Source organism: Nipponia nippon, unplaced genomic scaffold (genome assembly GCF_047370975.1).
Source record: "Nipponia nippon isolate SJK-2023a ecotype South Korea unplaced genomic scaffold, ASM4737097v1 scaffold_1, whole genome shotgun sequence".
Classification (NCBI taxonomy): domain Eukaryota; kingdom Metazoa; phylum Chordata; class Aves; order Pelecaniformes; family Threskiornithidae; genus Nipponia; species Nipponia nippon.
In genome coordinates this window covers 72,144,958-72,159,441 of record NW_028262290.1, presented here as the reverse complement: position 1 = coordinate 72,159,441, position 14,484 = coordinate 72,144,958, and the positions used below count along the sequence as shown (strand labels likewise).

General features: G+C 41.6%; 1 protein-coding gene across 7 annotated transcripts in view; it reads right to left on the bottom strand.

Moving 5' to 3' along the window:
- The window catches only part of EPB41L4B (erythrocyte membrane protein band 4.1 like 4B), a 196,316-nt gene that overhangs the window by 28,434 nt on the left and 153,398 nt on the right, over positions 1-14,484 (bottom strand). Inside the window, exon 23 of one of the 7 annotated variants that reach the window (XM_087759576.1) lies at positions 4,956-5,025. The exons of the other annotated variants lie outside the window; for them this stretch is intronic. Coding sequence (XP_087615702.1) covers positions 5,023-5,025 — 3 coding nt within the window. The 3' untranslated portion in view covers positions 4,956-5,022. Of the gene's footprint in view, positions 1-4,955; positions 5,026-14,484 lie in introns of those variants that run through there. 7 annotated transcript variants of the gene reach the window in all.

Genomic DNA, 14,484 nt, shown 5'->3' with positions numbered 1-14,484 from the left:
TGGCTTAGTTATCAGCATGAGTTCCTCTTTCGGGGAGCTGTGCTTATTTAATCTCAGGAAGAAGACAATCTCAACAAATGAAAGGCTCTCTAGGTTGTAAACTCACCAATTTCTGGCATTTTAAAGAAACTGAAAACAGAAATGAAGGAACAGAGGGGAAAAAACCATACTTGTGTTCAATTTAAGAGTGACAAACAGAAATCATCCTGCTCAGCCTGTAGAATTTACTCTCTCTTTTTCTCCTCTTTTTTCCTCCTGAGAAGACACTGCTGTTACTCAAATGGCCCAACAGAGTTATTGGTTTGGCCTGGGGCCTTGATATGAGCGCTGTTGCCAGCTCCCACAGGCAAAGCAGAGACAACATTGTTGTTGTCTCCTCAGCACTGGTGAGAGGTTCTTATCTATTCATGGCTCGGCTTTTTCGAGTAGGAAGTAGGTACAATGACCTCATCCACACAATGGCAGAAAAATTCCGTATATTTGCGAACACTTTTCAGATTGAGGATATGCAGGATGGGGAGATAGCATGGAAAGCATCAGTTAAGCAACTGGTTTATGTGAAGCTACATTTGGAAACTGGAAAGGTCTTTTCACCCAGGAATATACTTTGGCCTGCCTGTCCTGCATGTTCACCATGGCCAGCAGCGTGCTGACGACAGCAGCAGTTGCCAGCACCTGGGAGGAGGAAGAAAACCCTGTGATTCCCACCCCACCACACAAGGAAAGCAGAGTCATGTGTGAGTCTCTTCCTGACCCTTGTCTTGGGGTTGAATTTATTGCATGAGTCAAAACTCTGAGAGTAGCTCAGAAAGTAAAACAACTCCATGACCAGAACAGGAGGTGAAGACCTAAATGTTATGCATTCCCCACACAGTGCATAGCCTCTCTCCCTGCCCTAGGAGGAAGACATACCAGATCTTCAAATGTCTCCTGACTCACGTGGCAGAAGCAGTCCCTAAACTTTTCCTGAGTGCTTTCTTCTCCCTGCTGCAGCAGCACCTATTGAAAGATGACACCTGGGCACTGAGAAAGGAAGAAGGGCAAAGGCATGTCCATCACCTACTGCAAACTTGCAGTTCCTCCAGCCTCTGGAGACCTTCAGCAGCTTCCAGGCATCATGAGCAACAAGAGGCCAGAGCTGTGCTCTCGGTAACAGCATAGACAGACTTAAGCATAAAACTTGATTTCAAGCACACCTGCTCTCTCTGCAGGAGTGAAAACAGTCTTGCAGCCAAAGTCACAACCGTAAAACAACCTTTAAAGCAGGTCCAGTTACTTTAAGGTAACTGTCACGTCACAGGGGCATGGCGTGAAAGGGGAGTGAATGCGTTGTGCGTTCCAGCGGCATCTCGCATGCTGAGGGCTTGTTTCACAACCTCAAATGCCCCTTGCTTGAAAGGTCAGGGTGCATTACCGCAGCAGAACTACTTTGGACAAGTATCTCCTTGTCCAGAATATTTAGCTTGGCAAGTTGAGAATCTACTAAGCTTAAAAGAACAGTCGATCTTAACAAAAAGAAAGAAAAAAAGAAAAGAATAGTACAAAAACGATCAGCACAGTCTCAGGGAAAGTCCAGTGGTCGAGTAATCTTTAAGGAGAAAAAATCTGAAAACCAGTCAATATAACAGTCACATTGATTTTGTGGGAAAATGAGTGAAATTTGATTCCTCTGTGGATAATTTTCTGCTAATACTCAAAGATTCTTGTTGCATTATTAGCTGTGCATTGGGGTGACATATTTTTGAGGTATCTTTGCCACAACCAGAAAGAATAAACAGCACTAATTTTCCTTGATATTTATACTGCAAGGAAGAATGAAGGAGGGTGAAGGAAGAAAAGGGACAACACGACAAGAACCTTCCCCCTTCCTTTGCATTTCTGGAAAGAGTTCTTCTGGACAGAATTTAAAATCTCAGTAAAAACAATTGTACTTTCCTGAAACACCTTTTAGACGGGTTAGGAGAAAAAAACCTGTAACGTTCTCATAAAAGCAAACAGAATTGGAGGGAGACAAAGAAAGAGTATTCCCACCTGAAATGAAAACAGCAGGAGACTTGTGGAAAATGAGTCAGCAGTTGGAATGTGTTAACTGATATAAAATTAGCTATTTTTGGTATTTCTATCAGAGGGGAATACTACAAATGTCCTTGCTGTGACAAAAAAAATACCACTTTTGGGAGAAGTGGGCTTAATTTGGATATATTCTCTTACATTTAGGGTAGTCAGTACATTCACTGCCCTGCCACAACTTTCTTTCCTTCTACAAAGGTTCGGTAACATTTTCTGCTGTTGGCACTTCGTTTCACTCCCATCTCCTGCACCTTGACCAGAGGCCTTTATAATACGCTGGAGAAAATGTGCTATCTCTGTAGGTTTGCACTGTCACTTTGTATACCAGCCAGATGGAAGACAAACTTTAGGCCAAACACTTTACTAGATTCCTGTGCATCGCAGCAGGAGCAGAGCTGCTAACCTGAAGTGGTGTCATAAACACGGCTCTCAGTATACACATGTAGCCAGAGAAATATTCTGTGGTGCTTTATTTCAAAATACATGCTATAAGTTGAATACCATCACATTCATACAGCACAGAGACTTGTTTCTACTCATCAAATTAGAAAAGGTCAGCAGCCAAAACTACTGCAGTACATTGTGTTAGCATTTCCCAGTCCTGACGTGTGTTGTGACTCTAAAAACACCAGTTAACCATTAGACCTGGTTTCCAAAACCAGTGATATGATTCTGGACTCTGCAATAAAGCTCCTTGTCTGCTGTCACACCATTTCAGGGGCTGAAATGAGTAATGAGGTGGAAAATGTAAACCCAAAGAGTTTCTGGCATTTTTCACCACGCAATACCCCCATGGCCAAACAAATTCTTTTGAATGGGAGTAGTTCCTGGCTCCAGTGATCGATCACTCAGGCAATGTCAACCCCAGTTCACTCCCTTCGCGTGTGGCAACAAAACCGGCATGATAGGTAGGCAGGGGCAATCACTGACTGGATGCACAGGGCAAAAATCAGACCAAACCAGTGCAGTCCAATAAACTTGTAACAGGACAGAGATGTAAATCAGCAATACCATTGGCTAATCAGTCTTGGAAAAGGCTGCGTGAACTAAATGCCTTGATGAACCACGCTTGGTGCGAATCCCACACACATTGCATCACAGGCCACCTTCTTTTCACAGGATGCAGGATTTTTTACACTTGTTGAAACTATATCCAGGCATCAGTGTCAGCAGACAGATTTCATTCACGCACATTAAAGACGGTCAGTTTTGCAGAAACGTACCATTGAAAACACCCTAAGGCACCAAATGTGAAGTTTCTGAAGAGGATGGGTTTCTGTGCAAGCCGCCAAGCCAGAGAAACACTATGTGTTCAGAACCTCCCTGCCTACTGTTGCTCCCTCTGGGGAGATAATGCTGTGAAATCTCCCTCCTAGCTCCATCTGGTCTTCAGGTCTCCCTTGCTCATCTTGCAAATAACTGGCAGAGACTGGAGTTCAAGGAAATGCTTCAAACAACATTCATTGACACCTAAGAACCAACGTAAGTGAATACAACTGTTTGACTCATCTGACTTATCTGCTTGGCGTGAGTTTCCACAGGACTGCAGGACTGCCGTACAGAGTCACCCTTCCCACAGGTACCACTTGACTCCTTTCGGTAAACTGAGAATGCTCCACCTTGAAAGTCACGTTCAGTCCATGGTATCCTTGCTGAGCCAAGTTCTCTTGGAGTCCCCTCAAAGGTGAACTTGCCATTCCTCTGCTCACTGACGTACGCCAGCCCTTCTCTGGACCTTGCTGCAGGCTGAGTCCACATGTCCTGGAATGTGCCCCGGCAGCATACACCACCTTCTTGATGTCTCACTGGGTGCTTGTACAGCAGGGCTAATACTTTCCTCTCCATCAGATACTTTCCTCCCTCTTAGAGTCACTTCGCGCAACCCTTCCTAACATAGAGGCATTGTCAGGAGGTGGCTGTGTGGCTCCCTGGCTGTGCTCCAGTGACTTCTGGCTCCAAAACAGATGCTCAAGGGAGTTCATGGGAGTGATGTACAAAGTTCAGCCTCTGCTGAAGCCTGGCTTTGCTGCAGCTATAGCATTTCACAGATAGTTAACGCATAGTAGTTTGTGGCTACAGTATAAGCTATACACTATTTACAAGCAGGCCTACCTAAACCACAGTAGTTAAGATGCCTCGGATAAAATCCTGAATCTTCACACCGACTTTTGTACTAATTTGCAAGGGCAGCCCTGAAAATTGTGTTGGTGCTAGTATCCCTCTTATGCTGCCTTTAAAGATGGAGTACTCTGTTGATCTTCACTCTAAGGATTGTAATTATGGGTTGCTAGCAAAGTGATTTCAGAGGTATTGGGAGGGGACAGGGGACAACGGTAGTAATGTTATTAAGTCTGCCCAGCATCTCTACAGCACATCGGAAGCGAATGCATGTCCTGGATCATTTTTACAACGTAGCTTTGCCTTGAGACTATTTCTGAGAAGACATTCTTCAAAAGAACACAGAATAACAACAATTCAGATATGACAAAAGCAAGACAGTGTCCATAGTCTCACAGTCTTCAGGATTTTCAGTACTCTTTTGCTGATGCTGTGAAGGCGAGCAAGCTTAAGCAGAACATAACCTCAGCATGGGCTGTCAGCCCAGTCACCGTCCCCTGAGGAAAACATGGCAAGGCAAAATGATGTCGCAGTCTTGATGCATTGACTAAAATGCAGACTAAAGATTGCAGAATTTGCTTAGTCTTTGTTTAAAACACAGAAACGAAGCAAACAAAAAGCAGTAGGTATACTCGCTGGATACGGTTGCTCTCCAACGTTGCTGCAGAATAAGTTGCATTGCTAGGACAGCTAATGCAAAGTTACCTTTTTTTGCCCCTTGGTCTTTACCAATGAAATCAACGATGATCCAGTGACAGGTGCCTAGATCACATGCACAGCCAACAAAATTATGTGGCGCCTTCTGTAGATGGAGGCTGTTGTCGTAGAAGAAAGTCACTAAAGATGGATAACATGAAGAGGAGGAAATGAGTACTGTGATCCCTGCCAGTTGAGAGTGCCCCAGGTAAGCTGTATATTTCCCAATTTGACTGCCAGCAAGCAGACTGTACATGCATTTTGTACCAGATGGAAACTCACCACTAGCCACACCTGATTATTTCTAAGCATAGACACTGACAGCTCATCATTCAATAACTGTTGGCTCACCATGCCCCATTAACACGGAGACTTCAAACCCAGGGACATTTCAACAAAGGCTGACTAATAACCACATAACATACCTGCACTTTTTCAAAAGCACCAGGATCACATTCCTCTGTTGAAAAGTTATGATAGATTGGCACAAACAGTGCACTACCTGACCCCTGTCCAACGCAAACAAATAGTTTGACTTTCGATTGTAATCGATCTCTTCTTGTGTAAGAGCAAAAGCTGGCTGAAAGTCCTTAAGTGTCCAGAAACTCAACCAATCATGGTCTCCTTGAATGTCAGGATAGTAAGAAATACTTTGCATTAATTTTCTGTCCTATTTTTCTGGGCTATTGAGCTCTGCCAAAATCCCCAGGAGTTTATACAGTTCATTATTCTAAAGGAAAAGAATAGCACAGGTAGATTAAAGTCAGTGGAGCTGCAGAAAAAGTGTTAAAATGACAAACTGGTGCACTACTTTTTATATATCTATCCAGAAGGACACTTGAGCGTATTTTCAACTTCAACATGTGACTAGTCCCAGTGACTACTGCAGCCTTAATCTGTGCATGTGCCTACAAGTTTTGGTAGCATCTCATAGATTAGGAGCTACTCAAATACACATAGGAGCGCTGACTGCTGCGCTGTGCTGCAGTTTGCCAGTTTCACTACTCTCAAAGTCTGGTCTGAATTAAGATTCTATATGACAATAATCCATTCCCATCATAATATGCCACCCTTTCCAACATGCATCATGGAAACAGAGCACTGCTTCTTTAAATGTAGTGGATGCAAAAGTATTTGATCCTATCAATAAGATCAACTTGAGTAGAAGCTAAAAGTCTATAAGATTCATGCATGAACAAATACAATCCCATATCTAGGAAATCTTTTGTGATAAATGTTATATATAAAAACCTGTTTATTCATAACCTCATGCCCTTGGCTATGGAATCATTCATATTGCCAGCCACCAAGCACTGAAAAAACAGAAAGGTTCTGTCATGACTGCAAGTAAAATCTTGTTGTGCTCAAACACAACAGCTCATTAGGCACAGGCACTTACAGATTCAAACTCTTACATCATAATACCTTGCCAGTTCAGTGCCATGAAACACATCAGATGCCTCTGTGTCTGTCGAGTCCCTCATTAAAGCAATCCAGCATCAAAGTAAACATATTATTCCTTTTCTCAGCTTATTTCAATTTTTTCAAGAACAAATTGGGATGCTACCTTAAGAGCCAGCCTCCCAGTCTGAGACACTGTACTCAGGCATGTTCCATAGCTAAAGAGATTAGTCCCAGCCAAGGGATAATCCCAATTGATTAGGGCTATTAGCACATAGCTCACTCTCGCCCATCCTTAATTACAGCAGAAATTTCTCTTTTGGACTGAGAGGAAAAGTACACAACTCTTCTGCTTGGCCCAGGAATGACAGCAGTTTGAATGCCAGAAGGCTGCTCTATCATTTGAGCAGAGCTCTGCTTCCCCATAATTTGTTTATTGGGCAAAGGATCCAGGGGATCCATTATTAAAGACATCTCAGTGAAAGCAACTGAAGAAGATTATAATGCTGCAGTGAACGGGAAAAGAAACGGGAAATGGGAGAGAGGCCAAACAAAGACAGTCCTCTCCCTGTAGGTCTGCTTGTGGCTCTTCTTCGGGGGAAGAAACACACTGTGAATAAAATGTCACCGGCAGATCCTGGTCCCCAGTCAGTGACTTCCCGCCCACCCCAGCAGGAGCTCGCAGGGGAACCACACTGGGAGCTGGGGATCTCCTGCGAGGCACGTTTCCAGCACCACGGCCTCCAAGGCCCCTTCCCAGCACCACGTGGCGATGGAGGACGCCAGAACACACTGTTGTCTGGCAACCTCTGCTGATGTTATGGTCCCTGGGAAGATTATAGTTAACTCATTCAATTCAGAAAAGCCTTGAAGCCTTTCTAAATCGTAAGAGGAGCAGAAGCTGGTTTTGTCAAACTCGTAACGGGAGAACAATGAGAGAGCTTACAGTGACAGCTTTAACTTTCTCCCCAAGAGCCCTGGGATAGCGGATGGCTAAGACCTGGGATATTCCGTTTTCTTGAGGGTGTTGCTTTGATTTATTGTTATTTGGGGTGTTTTTTGTAATCCTGTGCCTGCTGCTTTTACAGTATGCTCTCCATGAGCTTGGCAACTAACTGTTCTTGGTGCAGTAATAAGCCCACTTCAGCGACACTGTAGACGTGAAGAAAAGCCTTTACCCACACTGCCTCAGTGCCCCTGTTCTTGGTGAGGGAGAAAGCAGTTTCTTCAATCTTTTTTTCCAAACCGCTAGCAGCAAGACAGGAGAGATCTGAAGGATGAAATCGCTTTACAGGCACACACAAACATGGGCTCTACCAACCACAGACATTTTGAAGAGAGGAAGCTTTGTCTGCAATCTGGGCAGCTCAGCCACTGATGCAAACACATGGGGTCTATCTGGATGGGAGCACTTGAGCTTCATGGTTATTGATTTTGACAGTTTGCTTGACTCGGATGCAGCATGAGATGAGTGCCAAATTGTGCACAAATTCAGGTGGTCGGAAGCCCATTGAACTTGGCACACGATTTCCCATCTCCAGCATTGCCAACAGGGCTCTCAGCAGAGCATGTGCACACGGCTTGGTGCGTGTGCCAGATGGCAGGGGCAGCTCCTTCATCGAAATACATCTTGGTAATATCTGGCATATTCGCCCAAAGTGGCCAGGTGACGTTCCACAGCACTGGAGCACTTGCAAGACTCTAGAAAAATTTTTGGCAGAGGAACAATAAATGACATTAACTTGCTAAATGAGTTTTGTATAGGTTCACTTTCCTGACCTCACTGGCTGTTCCTCCAAGAGGTGGGGTTCTGTCTTAGGCTACTGAACGTGAGATGAATGTCATGCCATAAAGCAAGCCATAAATCCACAGTTCTTCCATAGCAATGGTTTTGTGGCCAAGTTCCAAGGAATAACTAAGGAGTATGCAAGAACTGTTTTCTAGTCAGCAGGCTTAAACTGGATGTACAAGACATCTACCTCTGTAGAAATTTTCTTCCTCAGCCCAAAACAGTTTATTATTTTGTTTTTTCAGAGGGTGATAGAAGGGGTAATGAACAGAAGAGGACCCTTTCTACTGAGTTCAGTGGTTTTTAATCCAGTTACCACGATAGTTGATTAGCTGGAATTAAGCAACTCCTGTTTTCTTTCTTCCACAATTAAATTACAGTTTTCCTCTGTGATCTGCCATGTTTGGGACAAGGCTCAGAAACTGTGGAATTACTACAGACATGCTGAGATTTATGCAAACTTCAATTTATCAGTTCAACTTACTGGTTATTTCTACTATTGCCACTCTTCTGAGTTATAAGACTTCTCCTAGGCCCTGTACAAAGTCAAAGCAAAAGATCTGTCCTGAGGTAAATCTCACAAGCTAATGACTGGGTGCCTGTTTTGTTTTTGCTTGCTAGTAGACAGGCTACAACAAATTAGCAGATAATATGCCTTGGTAGGGGATTTTCCCACTGTTGTGAATAACAGTAAAAAGCAGTGGACAAATCAGTAGATGGGCCACAAGAGAAAGTCAGTGGTCACTTAGGTACTGCTGGTGGTTCATCAGAAGAGATGCTATTGGAACTGCTTAGGAATTCTCATCAGAAAATGTCTATTTATTCAAATTGAATGTGTTACAAAAGAACCGGTGTGGTATAAAAGAATGGTTTTATCTCAGCATTTTGTCAGAGGAGGTTTTAGTGCCTAATTTAGAAATGACATTTTGATTGGAAACATGAGTTCATTGAACTTAATTAACAAATGTTACTTGAAATTGAAACACTTCACAACTGCTACAATGAAAACATTTCAAATTGGCCTGATACTTCTCTCTACCCTTCTTATCACTCTCTGACATTTGATTCAGGATGTTTTCCAAAATACAGGCTTTTGAAAGAAAATGTAGACAACTAGATTTTACTTTAATCAAAGAAGAAAAAAAAAAACCACCAGATTTTCTATCACTTCCGATTATTCCATTGAGTGGCAAATAAAAAGAAAGTTTACTTGCTCTTTTTGCTGGTTTTACAAGTTGAGTTACCCAGCCAGTCAAAAAACAACTCGGAAAGCAGATGTTTCCATTTTCTGTTGGAGCTTGGAGGCATTCAATTGAAATTCCACAGAACAGCCAAGCAGTTAGCATCACACTTGCTATCACACTGGAAAAATGTGAATTAGAATTACACATATATCAATTCATTAGTGGGTTGGAAAGAAAACAAATACACAATAGTTGCTCACTGGAGTCTAAATGCAATTGTCACTAATCACAGTGAGGAAGAAAGATTATGAACCTCACAGCTGCTGAGACAAAAGGAATTATGTACTTCTCAGACCACAGGAAAGGTGATTAATATGCCTTTATCAAAAGACTTTGAGACATAATAGCTTCGTCACCATACTTGTCTCATTGAGTGCAAACATAAAAAGATATACCTGCTTTCAAGTAGGCTTTTGCACAGAAGCTGAACATTTTTCTATCGCATGGGTTATTGTAGAATGGAAAAGAAGGAGACTCACTCAGTACATCCAAAAGCTGATGCTCTATGTCTGAAAAGCCCTGTCTATCTGTTGTTCACTTTCATTCTTCTTAGGTAGATGTTACACCTGCTTACTGTTTCTAAGGACATGAAACACATTCACTTGAAAACTAAAGCAATAATCTGAAATAAAAAAAAGATATTGGGCAAAAGTATGATTGGACATATCAGACCTGATTTACAACAATATGCACGTTCCAAAAGATTTGCAAAAGATTTGCCTTCTCAGCTTGCAGCAGGAGGTAGATGTCAGCCAATTTAAAATCTGTTTGCTTGCATTTACTTGATCCCTCCACTTATTCTGCTGTTGATTTTCAAGCAAAAGAGAAAGCTGTTACTGTCATGGAATGATCATGTTTTTGATGGGGAGGCGGGAGAAAGGGATTGCAGGTAGCATTTTCTTTTTCTTTAAGCTACAATAATGTTTATGATCCTCAAGTTTTCTGACTTTGCTAACTGCTGCTGAAGTGGTGGCAATCTGTATCACTTCGGAGGCACTTAGAAAAGCTTTGGACTACAAATGGTTATTGCACAAATTACACAAAAAGAGAAGCAGACAGACAGTCTTGCACTGCCCTGTCTATGGTGTTTGGCAGTTTCACATGTTCTGCATCATTAGGGAGCGGAGTCCCTAGCATTTTGCCTGTCAATTGGCCTCAAGTCACTGTTGTTGCAGTCAAGCACATCCTAGACTCCCTCTCATAAATTGATCAAACTTCATTTTAAAGTTACTTCAACAGCCACAGTAGTCCCATTTGGAGTACTACTCCAGAAACTACACTGCTTTCAAATGTACTTTATCACTCTGGCAGTCCTCAGGAGAAGCATCTGGGAAACCACAGGCTTTCACAGATGATTTGACCTAAAGCTATATCATTTTGTTTGTGGGGTTAGTGTTCAGCTGGATCAATGAGCTGATTGAGCTCCTGTCACAGCCCCATTAAGGAAGCTGGGGCAGATGAAACCACCCAGCACCCATCTACAGAAAGACCTGCATGTACAGCTGTGACACCACAACCTCAATCATCCAGCTTCGCAGGCAAGTCTGTAGACTGCCGTCAAACCACCAACCATATAGGCACAGCAAACATCCCGCCACAGGGTGACAGTCGCGCAGGCTTTAGTTACAGAGCACTGGCGACTCTCTAAGCTATTTTCCTGACTGTATCTCCCTGCAGGCACACAGGTGGTAGAAGACCCGCCAGTCTTCTGGTGTAAATGTCTTCTCAAATGAGCTCCCAGCATGTGGCAGGCCTGCTATGGAGTCCAGCCAAAGTTTTAAGCTCCAGGACCAGCTCTGCTTGCATGATCTGGCAGAAAATAGATTTATGGATAGGCCTTTGCTTCTTTTATAATTTCTACAGGCATGGGGCAGGCACATGGAATGCCAGAGGACGGTTAAGACAGCATCTTAAAATGTACAGAGATGACTAAAAGTAATTGTATGTGGCAGATTTTGTCACCTCTCCAGGTAAAAGCTTTTACCCTCTTGATCCAAACCGCCTTCTGACATTCCACTCCTGTCTTCATCGTATGTTTTATAAAAAGCTAGCCAGTGGGTCATTCAGTATTTTAAAGCAGCAAATTAGAAGATACAAAGTAGGCAGTGCAGCACTGCACCTGCACTTCTTTCCACTTAACACCTTCCCCTCTTTTTGTACCTTTTCTTGCTCATGTACACATCATATCCAATTTATCACAGTGTCCACTGGTGCAAAGTCAGCAATGGATTTCACCTTGCAGATCTTTTTATTTCTTGCGGAATTCACTTTCAATTAGCTAAAGAAATAGGGAAGTGTTGAACCATCTGTCATACATTTACAGAGCGCACCAAGTTGCTCTGCTCAGCATACAGATAATGGGGAAAAAACCCATTCATTGAGCCAATGAATTTAAATCAGTTAAATAGAGGCAAAATAAAAAGTAAATCTAGATGTTTAAAGTTCATCTTTTAGCATTCTCACATTTTGCTTCTTCACTGACTCTGTGTGCCCTTCTGTAATGGACAAATGGGAGCAAATCCGCAAATAGCTGGGTAGCAGTCAAAGCATTTTACATTTTTTAGTGGATGTTAAACTAAGATCCACCAGGCAGTCTCTGAGCCTGACTGCATTACCAGACACTCAGTTATCTTGCATATTAGTAATTCTATAGACTGATTATGAGACTGGCATCCACCAGTAAAGCCCCATGCTTGAACATGCAGAGCTACGTATTGGTTGCAAGTCCTATTTTTAGTGCTTTATGTGTGCAGACTATAAGAATCAGCTATCAGGGAGTAAGAAAGTATAATCCAAAATGTATCCACCCATTATTCTGGCTGCCCAAGTGGCATGATTGTTTTTAAAAATGTGCTAAGTGCCCTCTCTAGTTATTAGCACGCTTTATATAACCTAAATGATGCTCAGGTAATTTGCATTTGCTTGATTCAGATTGTGTACTCCCAGGAGCCTTGCAGTGCGTGCAGCACTGAGCACTTTCTGCAAACCCCCAGTCAAATGTCTCATACTCAGTTTGACTGAGCACTACAGCGCACCCCTTTGAATTGTGTTCTTATCTGGTTGATGCCCTTTTCTTGCAGGAGAAAAAAGGTCCTTTGCAATATCCATAAATGTAAAATATTCCTTGAGTTCCTATGGAACTAGATTTATTGCCTGTTGTTACAAGTTTTTTGTATTAAAGTTGTTTGCTTTAGCAATTGCTGCTCTTTGTTTTTTCTTAGTTTAATATGGAGTTACAGGGCATGAACTTGAACCTGGGAATAAATGTATATTTAACATGTTGCTTACTGCTTTGAGTTCTTATCTGTATGTATAACTGTACATATAACAGACAAACTGTTTCTTTGTGCAAATTCTTTTGCTCATAATTGGCCATTGTATGTAAGCTTGAATGTGCAATTACTGTTAATTGAGAGGCTGGCTTAGAAAATAGCATTTTTGAATGTTCTCCTTTGAATCCAGATCATACTTATTGCTTCCAATTTTTCTTGTACTAAGAAACCTTTTTTGTTCTTACGAAGATGTAAAAGTAGAAAGCTTCTAATTTTGACATATATCACACAGCCTTCCTAAGTTTTTTGAGAAGACCTATTTTATCTTCAGTATGTAGTTCACCACAAATAAAGCATTTATAAATTTGCCTCTGACTGAGATGTTTTAAAGACCTCTGGGGCATGCAGAGATACTTGATCTATACTTTCAGCCAGTGAGATGGTAGATACATGCTATCTAGTGCTCTGATCAAATATTAGTCTTGAATTACGTTATAGCTGCTTTTGTTTAGAATTCAATGCCAAAAGGGTTGGTTATGGAGCTATTAGTTTGATACGTTTGCCTGTCTTCCACTGAAAAACTGCTTTGCACAGTAAGTGAAAAGATCTTCAAAATGAAAGGAAGAAATACTGAACTAATTTTCCCACTCTGTTGGCTTATTGCAGCCTTGCAAAATTGTCATAAAAATTTAGCAACTAAAAATCCAATCAACTCTTCTTTATCAATAAAACAAATATTAAATGGGAATGGAATGAGAAGATTCTTTACTCATTCTCCTCTATTCACTGCCCCTCAGTGAGACTCAGTGAGATCACTTTCAATGAATAGGATTGCTTACACTAGTAATGCTATTACTGAAATAAAAATATTTGTTTCCAACTCATCCTAAATAAAAATATAAACTATCTAGTTTTACACCGAATGCCATTTATTTTTCATTTTTAAACTATCATACCGATCGTTTATATCTTTTAAATGTTGTATCTCAAGCTTTGAAAAGGTATAGTTTCTACTTACTGTTTTCCACCAATAGATGGCAGGTGAAGCCCTGGAAATGTATTCACTTGATACAGCATGAAATAAGAACACATAGTTTGCACTTGCCAGCTGTAAATCGGTGCTCTCTGATATCTCTTCAGATGTGATCATGATTTAGTCCTAGCCCATCCACCTCGCATTATAAACCTTAGTCCAAGTTTAGGAATAGCTACATTTTGTGTGTAAGACTGTTAATTCTTATTTATTTTGTCCTACTCCACTAGGTCAAACTGAAGTTTGCACATACTGCCTTTCTCTCTTGGTTGGGAAGGTTTTTGTCAGCAAGGCATAGCAGCTGTTACGTTCATTCAGGGTCTTAGGACTGAGCTTTCTGTAATGAAACAAGAAAGCTCTGCATTTATACCCATGTCACAAATCATACTGCTTGTAAGCTGGAACAGAGTAGCTTGAAACTCAAGCTTTGATTTCCAGTTCCAGAAAAGCTAGAAGAGAGAGAGAGAGAGAGAGAGAGAAAGACTGGTGGCAGAAAGAGCCTACTACAGTGATAAAACTAATTTTAATAAACCACAATAAGGATGTCATAATGTGATACTATAATTCTTCATATACAATGATGTATTTAAAAAAAAAAATCCAGCTCTTCTCTGAAACATAGAAGCAGGAGGGATTGAATCTTCTTCACATACAAGCCAGGTACAGTGCTTGAAGTCATAATGAGGTGGTATAAAAAGATAGGGATTTTCTTCTGCACATGATATAATGATTTTAAGGACAGCACGTAATATGCTGTAATCAATTAACTGTAGGATTTACTTGAAAAATGAATAGGAGCATGCATAAATCGAATGGTTTGAGGATTACAGAGCACAAAAGGATACCTTTCCTTCTAGGCAC